The sequence below is a fragment of the Arabidopsis lyrata genome (assembly GCF_000004255.2).
Source record: "Arabidopsis lyrata subsp. lyrata unplaced genomic scaffold ARALYscaffold_5, whole genome shotgun sequence".
Taxonomy (NCBI): Eukaryota; Viridiplantae; Streptophyta; class Magnoliopsida; order Brassicales; family Brassicaceae; genus Arabidopsis; species Arabidopsis lyrata.
This window is the reverse complement of record NW_003302551.1, coordinates 2,462,711-2,474,758: the sequence shown is the minus strand read 5'-3', so window position 1 is coordinate 2,474,758 and position 12,048 is coordinate 2,462,711. Positions and strand designations below refer to the sequence as shown.

The 12,048-nt window shown below is 30.8% G+C and overlaps 1 protein-coding gene across 1 annotated transcript; it reads left to right on the top strand.

Annotated features, from left to right (window-relative positions):
• Window positions 1–6,717: 6,717 nt before the first annotated feature.
• Window positions 6,718–10,350, top strand: LOC9311349 (serine/threonine-protein phosphatase 2A 65 kDa regulatory subunit A beta isoform). Its single transcript, XM_002876883.2, has 12 exons — window positions 6,718–6,835; window positions 7,042–7,693; window positions 7,849–7,961; window positions 8,049–8,128; window positions 8,289–8,430; window positions 8,531–8,611; window positions 8,876–8,980; window positions 9,152–9,334; window positions 9,439–9,531; window positions 9,618–9,757; window positions 9,846–9,912; window positions 10,003–10,350. The coding sequence occupies exons 2-12, from the start codon at window positions 7,054–7,056 to the stop codon at window positions 10,120–10,122; spliced, it is 1,764 nt and encodes a 587-aa protein (XP_002876929.1). The 5' UTR covers window positions 6,718–6,835; window positions 7,042–7,053; the 3' UTR covers window positions 10,123–10,350.
• The last annotated feature ends 1,698 nt before the right edge of the window (window positions 10,351–12,048 follow it).

Below are 12,048 nucleotides of genomic sequence, written 5' to 3'. Positions count from 1 at the left end.
GTGGCAAAGTCTTTTTCTCCCTGAGCCAGCTTAAACCTTTATGAACTTCTGTGAAAATTGGCACATCCTCCAAACTCACCAGAGGAGCCAAATTCCAGACTTGTTTTGCAAATGTGCAGTTGAAAATCATATGACAAATTGATTCCGGCTCTTTGCATCACAAACACAGCGGGTCCAACTCCATTCCTCTTGAAACCAGTTGCAAACCCGTGGGGATAGCCCCAACAAGTGTCTTCCACAAGAAAAGTTTAACCTTTGGGGAGGCCTTAATTCCCCAAACCTCATCAATCCAGTTGCAGACTCCAGGCTCCTTGGCCTTCTTCAACTCACAATTAGTTTCCCTAGCAATGGCATAGCCAGACTTGGTAGTGTACTTTCCATCAGTCGAAGCCAGCAAGATTTGTCTATCCGGAGCTCCAATCTACTAGGCTTGATTGAAAAAATTTCCTTTGCACAGTTGGGAAAGATAGCCTTGACTTTATCTTGATCCCACTCCAAAGAATCCTTCTCGAATAGGTCCTTCACCAGCAAGTCTTTTCCCTCAAATTAAAAGTGTACCATAGTATGCAAAAATGTTTACAAAAAACCAAAACAAATTTTAACAATTTTTTAATAATAATTAAGAACATGTCTTTATAATAAACACTACAAAATATTTTTTAAAACTAGATTTTAACCCGCGGTACACCGCGGGGCTATATTTTCTTAAAAAAATCAAAATGTAATTTGTTTGATAGATTATTTTGATTGTTAATTTTAGGATTTCACCCGTGGTATACGATCTTTTATAAATATCAAGCCAAACCCGTCCCATCATATTACCCGTCCCGTGAAATTAAACATTATTTAGTTATTTTTCTTTTTAATAATACTTTTATTTAAAAGCTATATAATTCAAGTCAATTTAAAAATTTCTTTTAAATGGTTCCCATAAGATATATATACATATATATTAAATTTGTATAGAGTTGAAATAATATTAATATTACAAATTTTTTATATAATTTAAATATTATAAATATTTTTAAAAATATGTAATATATATTTTTTGTTATTGAATAAGAGGATATTATGTGTAAGAAATGTAGAAAATAAGAGTTTAATATTTTTATTATGGAGTCGCAAAAAAAATCTTTTATTTCTATACATGTTATTCATTTATTAATAATAAAAGAAAACAAATCCTTTAAATTAGATATTAACTAAAATAAACGCACCATAATTACTTATTAAGTAACAACCAATAAATTTCACCAAAAAATAGGTAACAACCAATAAATTCTAAACGCAGTAATTAAAGAATGAGATATTAAAAAAAATATATCAAATACTCCCTCTGTATTTGAAAAAATGTCGTTTCAACTGTTTTTGGGTGAATTAAGAAAAGGCACAGAATTACAAAACTAACCTTATGAGAAACGATTATTTACAATTATATTTTTGGTATCTGTAGTTTTGGTAATTTAGACTGATTAATTATGATCAATTAATTGGAGGTAATTTAGGAAATTTTATGCAAAAGTTGTTAAAATGACAACTAATTAAAAACACAGAAAAAATGGTAGAACGACATTTATTCAAATACGGAGGGAGTAAGATATAAGAATCTTAAAATAATTGAACATCTAAATAATTTAATTGTTAGTGTCGATTTTAATGCCTTCATTAATGTGGATTTTTTTTTTTACAGAGAAATATTTCCTAAAGATTATCACATTAATGACTCAGAAAATTAAGGAAGATATGAATTTATGATTCTCGAAATCGTATTGGTAATATCTTTAAGTAATATTTTTCAAATTTAAATAATTAATGCCAATGGCATTCATCCGTAAATAAGGTCCAACTCCAGGATTTATTTGCTAAAAGTCATTCAAAAATGTATATATAGATTATAAATCAAAAATATTGGCAATACTTTCCCGAATATTTGCCATATATTGTCTATCTTGTCTCTCGACAAACCATATCTAGGATCATCTCAAAGAATCCTCCATTTCTTCTTCCATACTCCAAAATTCCGTTCTATAATGGAACGTAAAGATGCATGAGACCTATTAAATAACTCCTCTTTATTCGTTGGCGGAGGACCATTGTTGAACTGTGATAAGTGGTATCTCACAACTCGATTCCGAGTTGACCTGTAAGGAGCTAGGAAGCCTTGCTTATTAGGATACCCCGAATCTACCACATAATATTCACAACTTCAAAAAATATTTCAATAATTCTCAAATATCTACTATAAACTAAACAATAAAAGTTTGAGATGAGGAAATGAATTTACTTATGAATTTGAGATGAAACAAATGGTTGATTCAAAGCAAAAAAAAAGAGTCACTTTCGAAGATCTAAAGAGAGTTCTCTCTTCTCTCTTTTTTTGTTTTTTGGAATAAATGATTGTTTTTGTGAGTTTTTACAATTGTTAAATATAAATGTTTTTGAAAAGTACAAAGAAACACAAGTTTAACCAATGAGAAGAAAGTACTCGGATCCAACTAGTTAAAAAAACACACTTTGGTCTCATTTTTATTATTGGTATGGACAGGGCCGGCCCGTAGACGTACGACGCCTAAAGCACACCAGAAAAATGGTGCCCCTTAATCCCAACTAAGACTCTCTTCCAATAAAAATATAATTATAACTATGCAAAAGATCATCAAAAAGTTCATTTGTTTTAAAACAAATCGTACAGAAACATCAATACATAACTTGTCAAAAGAAGGGGAGATCAATGGTGTTCTCTATAGAAGAATAGAAGAAAAAAAAAACATACTTGGGGAGACTCCGGTGGTGATTGATGGTGTTTCGGCAGAGGACAGAAGGGGAGATCAATGGTGTTCTCTTTATGTCTTCCGGCGAAAATTGGAAGAACGAAGAAGAGGAACCGTCAAAGAAAATTGGGTTTTGTTTTTGTTAATTAGTTCAATTGCAATATTTTTTAATTATATAATTTTATATTAGTTAATACTCCCTCTGTTCCTAGAAGATTGATTTTCTAGAGATTTCACATATTTTAAGAAACAATCATTGATTAATTATTTATTTTTATTAAACATTTTTTAATAAACTATGAACCAATAGTAATCTAAAACAGTTAATCATTACGTTTTGAAATCTACGATTTATTAATATCAATTAATTAAAAATAAAGAAAAAATGTAGAAAATCAATATTTGTGGAACAAACCTAAAACACTAGAACAAACCTAAAACACTAGAACATCAAACTTTTAGGAACGGAGGGAGTATAATATAAAGAAATTCAGATAAAACAGAATATCTTGGATTAAATAAAATAGGAAAAAAAAAAAGCATTTCCTCTAAACGTGACTGTGGTTTGAACCTATCACATGAAACTAAAAAGCAAAAACAAAAAACCACTACACCAAAGAAACTTTATTAAACTTGATGATGCCCTTAAAATCTTTATAATATTTGGCGCTTAAAGCCCATGAGGGCCGGCCCTGGGTATGGAATTGGTATGGAGCTTGTAAGGAGTAAACCAAAAAATAATAGAATTGCCACGGTATGGAGTTTTCTTTGAAATGCATTCTAGTATGGAGTTTATTAGTCCGGAATGTTACATACTAGTCCGATTTGTTGAATAGTAAATTTAGTGCGGATTAGTCCGACTTTAATCCGGTCCGCACCATACTTACCAACCATTCAAGGTCTAAGAATAAATAATCTAACTCACAATCATCACGAAGATAAAAAAAAAAAAAAAGTGATAGATACGAGTATAGGGAAAACGGCATATTCCTCCCCAAACTAAGTTGCTTTGGCTAATTCATCCATGAAATTTTGTCTCGTGCCTAAATCCACATGAACTAACATAGAGTTTGAATTTCCTCCCTGAACAAAACAAATCCGGACTAAACCCACAAATCGTTAAACGTCGTTATTGTTCCGTTAACGAACATCTGACTAGGATGCCACATCATCGATCTAAGCGACTGTGTTTTGAGGGTAAAACGGCCTATTCCCCCATAAACTAAGTTGTTTTGGCTAATTCATCGCTGTAATATTATCTCATGCCTAAACCCACATGAACTAACATAAAATTTGAATTTCCTACATGAAGAAAACAAATCCAGACTAAACCCACAAATCGTTAAACGATGTTATTGTTCCGTTAATGACCAGCTGCTAAACGACCGCTGCAAATAACCGCATGCCCTCCCATGCGTCCGAAAATTTGTTTGTCGAATAACTGACTATATATAATCACATAAATAAGTAGTGTTAGACGTGCGAACGCATGTTTCTAATCCGCATTCCATGAGAATCATAACACAAATACAACATATTTTGCTATCCATGAACAGATATTAAAACACATATCTTACGATAGATTGTATCTACCTCCTTTGATTTTTTCCACCAAAATAAAATGTATAAACGTTACAATCTTTTCAACTTTTAACTGATAAAAAAAAGGATAAAAAAAAGGTTAGTTCTCATCCTATAAATAATCATTTTCTCATTCTCTCATCCTCTTCCACTATATCCCAAATCTTAAAAAAAAAATTAAGTTTTTTTTTTGGTTCGTTGTTGTTGTATGGATTTAAGAAAATCAAATTTAATACCATTGTAAAAGCGTAGTTCTAAATTTTAGTTTTAGAGACTATATGATAAATATCTTACATTATTTTTTGATTTTTTAAAGATTAATATTCATTGTCTATTTTAAATTATCATCTTATAAATAGTCATTTTCTCATCTTTTTCACTATATCCATGTATCTATTTTATGTTGCTATATGGGTTAATATCAAAGAAAACATCATTGTAAAGATTTGATTCTAAATTTATTTTAGAAAGTGTGCCATATATCTAACATTGTTTTTTTTTTTTCGACACCATACTATATTATAATATTTCTTCTTTAATTTTCAGAAGCAAAATAAAAATTTGATGATTATAACAAAACTTTCAAGTTTATTGGTATAGAGAATTAAGAATATCAATTCTAATCATTCACACAACAAGAAAAATAATGTTAAGAAGATCTATCTCTATTTTCTACTTTAGATGTTTGATTATTTTCTAACATATTCATGTATTTTTTTTAATTATCCAATATTTAATAAATAAATTATTGTAGTGCATATATCAAATAATTATTTCTTACCTCTTTATGATCTCAAATAATTTTTTTTAATTCATTTTTAATATATGTATAATTATATTTAGCTTTTTCTGATCCATTATATAAAGATCGTTATAATGTTTATTTTATATGTATGTATTTTTTTGAAAATAAAAAGCTTCATTAAAAAATATTGGTCCTTAAGATTTTTAAAAAATAAAATCATATGTTTCATGAAAATTAAATTTAATTAGAATAAAATTATTAGAATGAAACCTAGCACTCATACTTAAATCTATATATACATTTTTGGATGACTTTTAGCAAATAAATCCTAGGGTTGGGCAGTATTTACAAAGAATGCCATTGGCATTTATTATTAATTTTACAAAATTTAAATAAAAGATATTAACCAAACAATATCTTGCCTAATTTGTTTCTAAAAATATTTACACAATCTTTCTATATATCTTCAAAAAAATTTATAGCAAATATTTATATTAACATTTTGCATAGCAATAAAAATACTATTTTATAATAATCAAAATATTCACATAGAAAAATCAAATACACATACAGGAAAAGAACTATATCTATCATCATTTAAGCCGTTGTTTTATTTAAATAAAAAAAAAACACAAAAAACTTGAAATCATATACTTTATATGATAAATTTAAAATATATATTAGTAGTATAAATTTAAAATCGTTCAAATAACGGTATACTACGGGTGAGATCCTAAAATTATTAGATTTTATAACAATAATAATTTATTTTCTTGGATTTTATAATACTAATAATTTAGCTAACGAGATAATATAGACGGGTTTATATGGGATGTCGGGTTTGGGTCAATATTAATAAATAACGGTATATCACGGATGAAATCCTAAAATTAACAATCAAAATACAATTATACAATCTTAAACACAAAACAAAAGAAACAATATTAACAAAACAAATCCAACTTAAATTTAAAATTTTCAGTTATAAAAAACCCGACCCACGGTATACTGCAGAGTAAAATATTCAAAATTTTAAAATCCACCATACATCGTTACTTAAAAAAAATGTATGTTTTCGTATTTATACTTCAAAAATTGATAAATAGATATCTACATTTTAAAATACAAATTAATATGATATATCTTCAGTTAGTCTTTTAAAAAATAACATTACATTTTTAAAAAAAATATAGCCCCGCGGTATACCGCGGGTTAAATTCTAGTGGAGTACAATACAGAAAAACAAAACTAGAATTTTTTTTTTATTAAACCCTATAATTAAAGATGAAACTATTAGTATTATCTAGCACTAGAATTTAAATTGATGAGAGAAATTAAAATTTTTAAAAAATGAAGTTATCCTTGGATTTGTTTTAAAAAAATCTTTAGATTGAAGTTAATAAGGAAACAAATTTAGTTTGTCACTTACAAATAATATGAATCGGAACTAGTAATTAATAAATAAAAAAACGCTAATGGGCCATACTTTTCTCTTTGGCCCACAAGTAAAATAAGCCCATTTATCAAATCTTCTTCGTTTTAGGCCCAATTCCATGAACGCTTGAAGATGCTTCTTGCTAGGAAAAAGCTTCGGGAAAACTCTCTCTCTCTCTCTCTCTCTCTCTCTCTCTCTCTCTCTCTCTCTCTGTCTCTGTGTCTTCTTCGCGTTCTCGTTCTTCTTGATCGGTAGATCGCGCTCGACGAATTTGCAATAGCCTCTGTGAAGACGCCATAATTGGTAAATCTATAACCATTTTCATTCAATTCCGAAGAAATTTCAAACGTATAAGAGAATTTCGGAATCTGAGACCTGAGTTCTCGAAATTTTGATTTTTAGTGTTGTGTTACACGATCTCTATCTAATCATGTAGCGAATTTGTGAAATTGCATGAGCAATAACTCTGAATCACTCAATTTATTCAGATTTTTTTTGGTTGGTAATAGGGTTTGTTGAAGATGTCTATGATCGATGAGCCGTTGTATCCAATCGCTGTGCTTATAGACGAGTTAAAAAACGATGATATTCAGCTTAGATTGAATTCCATTAGAAGACTTTCTACAATTGCTCGTGCTCTTGGTGAAGAGCGGACTAGGAAGGAGTTGATTCCTTTTCTTAGTGAAAACAATGACGATGATGATGAGGTTTTGTTGGCAATGGCTGAAGAATTGGGTGTGTTTATTCCTTATGTTGGAGGTGTTGAGTATGCACATGTTTTGCTTCCGCCGTTGGAAACTCTTTCGAGTGTTGAAGAAACTTGTGTGAGGGAGAAAGCTGTTGAGTCGCTTTGTAGAGTTGGTTCTCAGATGAAGGAGAGTGACTTGGTTGATCATTTCATACCATTAGTTAAGCGACTTGCGGCTGGTGAGTGGTTTACAGCTAGAGTATCAGCTTGTGGGGTTTTCCATATTGCATACCCAAGCGCGCCGGATATGTTGAAGACTGAGTTAAGATCGTTATATACCCAGCTCTGTCAGGATGATATGCCAATGGTGCGGAGAGCTGCAGCTACCAATCTGGGGAAATTTGCTGCTACAATTGAATCAGCGCATTTGAAGACAGACATTATGTCCATGTTTGATGATCTTACTCAAGATGGTATTTTCTTATTTACCCAAGAGCATGTATTTGTCGAATTTTTGTTAACTTTGTTTTTGCAGGTGTCGAATTAGCTGAAGTCCATACATACATCAATGTATTTATCTTATTTTCATCTTACGGTTTTTCATTTTCCATCTTGACTTTCAAATCAGATCAAGATTCTGTTAGATTATTGGCCGTTGAGGGTTGTGCTGCTCTTGGGAAATTGTTGGAGCCCCAGGACTGTGTCCAACACATTCTTCCCGTGATTGTTAATTTCTCGCAGGTGATTATGTCTGTAAATTATATAGGCCTTTATGCTGATGATCTACACTTAAGAAATGCTTAATCTTTGTACATTTTCACTGAGCAGGATAAGTCTTGGCGTGTGCGCTATATGGTTGCAAATCAACTCTACGAGCTTTGTGAAGCTGTGGGACCTGAGCCTACTAGGTAAGAACGTTTCACATTAACCTAACGCAGCATGTTTTGATACCTTTGAAGGGATTATCTAATGTTCAATATAGAAATGCATATCATCCAATAGGCTTAAGGAACTTGATGATCCCCTTTACTTTCTCTTGATACTATTTACTGTTTCTTCTATTTTAAGGACGGAGCTGGTGCCTGCATATGTGCGTCTACTTCGTGATAATGAGGCTGAAGTTCGCATAGCAGCTGCAGGAAAAGTTACAAAGTTTTGTCGGATTCTAAACCCTGAAATTGCTATCCAGCACATTCTCCCCTGTGTGAAGGTACATGCTTTAGCAAATTCAATTGTTTTCACGTTCCTTACAGAGAATCAACGTGTAGTTGTTGCGTATTACTGATAGTTACTCTCAATGCTACCTGTAGGAGCTATCATCGGACTCTTCTCAGCATGTCAGATCTGCATTGGCCTCAGTTATAATGGGAATGGCTCCTGTCTTGGGTAAGGTAAGAGAGTTTGCAAATGGAGATGTATTGGTTCATAATGATTATAACTCTGTCCAACCCTTTTTCATCCTGATGTTTGAAGCATCTCATGTGCACGTTCATCTTTAAGAATAAATATACTTTAAGTTGTTTATGTGCCCATAACCCTGATCAATTGTACAAAATTGAGTTTAAATTGAAGTGGGTTTCTTATACGAGATGTTTTGGTTGGATTGTGTATGTTGCAGATTTTAACTTCACGTTGCTTTTTTTTTTTCATTGCAGGATGCAACAATTGAGCATCTCCTTCCAATCTTTCTTTCTCTATTGAAAGATGAGTTCCCGGATGTACGCTTGAACATTATCAGCAAACTCGACCAAGTGAATCAGGTTTGTTACAACCGAATTACGCAATCTTTTAAATACCCAGATTAAAAGGAACCAAATCATGCCAATGGCTTCATGATATCATGTTTTGGTCAAAAGACTTAACACTCTTTTAACTTGCTTTTTTGGCCCATCCATTTTCAGTTGATGACTTCTATATTTTATATGTGGTAGGTTATTGGGATTGATCTACTATCACAATCCTTGCTGCCAGCTATTGTAGAACTTGCTGAAGATAGACACTGGAGAGTAAGACTTGCTATAATTGAGTATATCCCTTTGTTGGCAAGTCAGTTAGGTGTTGGCTTCTTTGACGATAAGCTTGGTGCTCTTTGCATGCAATGGTTACAAGACAAGGTATTACTTTCTCTCTCTTACCTTTACTGGGAATGATCAGATTATACGACAAATCGCTTTTTCTTTATAAAAACTGAAACCTTTTTTGGCGATGCTCTCATTAGGTTCACTCAATCCGCGATGCTGCTGCTAACAATCTCAAGCGGCTTGCTGAGGAATTTGGTCCTGAATGGGCAATGCAACATATAGTTCCTCAGGTCTGTTTAGAATCTTTGCATCTTTAAAAAAAAAACAGTGTTTCTCTTCTTGGAGTTAAATCAATCGTTTTTCTATTAATCCGTAGGTTCTTGAGATGATTAACAACCCTCACTATCTCTACCGAATGACCATTTTGCGCGCGGTTTCTCTTCTTGCACCAGTAATGGGCTCAGAAATCACATGCTCTAAGCTCTTGCCTGTAGTAATGACTGCATCTAAAGACAGGCAAGTTCTCACTGTAAAATAGTTAATACTCAAATCATTTTACTTCAAACATGTTCAAGTAAATAAACAATTCTTTTCACTACTACAGAGTTCCAAACATCAAATTCAATGTAGCGAAAGTGCTTCAATCCCTCATTCCAATAGTCGATCAATCGGTAAGTGTATTGCAAACTCCATTTGGTTTGCTGCTTTGTTATGAAAACGGCTCTGTTTTGATTTTTGGTTTTGTGGTGGAATAAAAAAAGGTTGTGGAAAAGACGATTCGTCCTGGGCTTGTGGAGCTAAGCGAGGATCCAGACGTTGATGTCAGGTTTTTCGCAAACCAAGCTCTTCAATCTATTGACAATGTGATGATGTCTAGCTAAAAACATTAGATCTTGTCTCTCTGCTTAAAATCGTTTCTATTTGATGCAAAAAGAAATCAAATCTCAAGACTTTTGTAACGTAGTAGTGGATTCTTATCTTCTGTTTTTATTACACGCAAACTAGAGTGACTCGGTACGGTTTTTGTCCAGTGTCTTGCTGCTACTAATGTGTGTAAACTCTATGTTGATAACTTCTCGTTTCGTTCAACAAACATTTTTCGTAGATCATGTATTTTTCTTCGTGCTGCGAATTCTACTAAATACTGTTTTAAGCCAAACTTACTACGAATAAAACGTGTTGATCTTAGTGATTTTGTGGTAATATTCTACTAATATTATTTGAGAAGTACATTGAGAAAAAAGATTTCAAAAATGTTAAATTTTACAAAATTTTCATTAAATGAACCAAAGAAAAAAAAATTCATTAAGAGTAAAAATGTTTCACGCTTTTAAGTTTTAACCTATATCTTCTATATTGTGTCCCCTACTAAATTTATACAAGCAAGCAAGTTTTTTCTCGTACTATCCCTTAGATATTAATAGAGAAGCATTTTTTAAAATAAACCTTCCTTTGACGTGTTATTAACTAAACTGTCATGCTGACGTGTCGCTTTCAGAATGATTTTCCACCCATTTAAATTATTACCCAAATTTTACTAGACTATTTACAGATTTTGCCATTAGTCTTAATACATATATATATCACACAAATAAAAAAAAAGCGAAATTATAAATAAAAAGCAAATGAGAGCTTTGTTTATTTATATTAATGATCTATTTTTTAGTAATTAAAAAACATACACTTTTTGCTTATCTTATATTAATAAATCTTTATTTTTCTTTATATACATTTATATAAATCTTCTCAAGCCGATGGGCTATGTTGCATGGAAACTTTCTCCGAGGTCCGTTTCCCGTTTTGGAAACAGAAACTCTCGGAAACACCAAGAAACGTCACGGAAACACGTTTCTTAAAAATCTCTGTTTGGAAACACGATGGAAACTCACGTTTCCGTTTTGGAAACATGACAAATATTTTTTCTTTTTAATTTGGAAACTTATATTTAATAAATAGCATGAGAATATTAAGATTTATAATCTATATATACATTTTTGGATGACTTTTAGCAAATAAATCCTGGAGTTAGAATGTATTTACGGATGAATGCCATTGGCATTAATTATTTAAATTTGAAAAATATTAATTAAAGATATTACCAACACGATTTCGAGAATCATAAATTCATATCTTCCTTAATTTTCTGAGTCATTAATATGATAATCTTTAGGAAATATTTCTCTCTAAAAAAAAAATCCACATTAATGAAGGCATTAAAATCGACACTAACAATTAAATTATTTAGATATTCAATTATTTTAAGATTCTTATATCTTATTTGATATTTTTTTTAATATCTCATTCTTTAATTACTGCGTTTAGAATTTATTGGTTGTTACCTATTTTTTGGTGAAATTTATTGGTTGTTACTTAATAAGTAATTATGGTGCGTTTATTTTAGTTAATATCTAATTTAAAGGATTTGTTTTCTTTTATTATTAATAAACGAATAACATGTATAGAAATAAAAGATTTTTCTTGCGACTCCATAATAAAAATATTAAACTCTTATTTTCTACATTTCTTACACATAATATCCTCTTATTCAATAACAAAAAATATATATTGCATATTTTTAAAAATATTTATAATATTTAAATTATATAAAAAGTTTGTAATATTAATATTATTTCAACTCTATACAAATTTAATATATATGTATATATATCTTATGGGAACCATTTAAAAGAAATTTTTAAATTGACTTGAATTATATAGCTTTTAAATAAAAGTATTATTAAAAAGAAAAATAACTAAATGATGTTTAATTTCACGGGATGGGTAATATGATGGGACGGGTAATATGA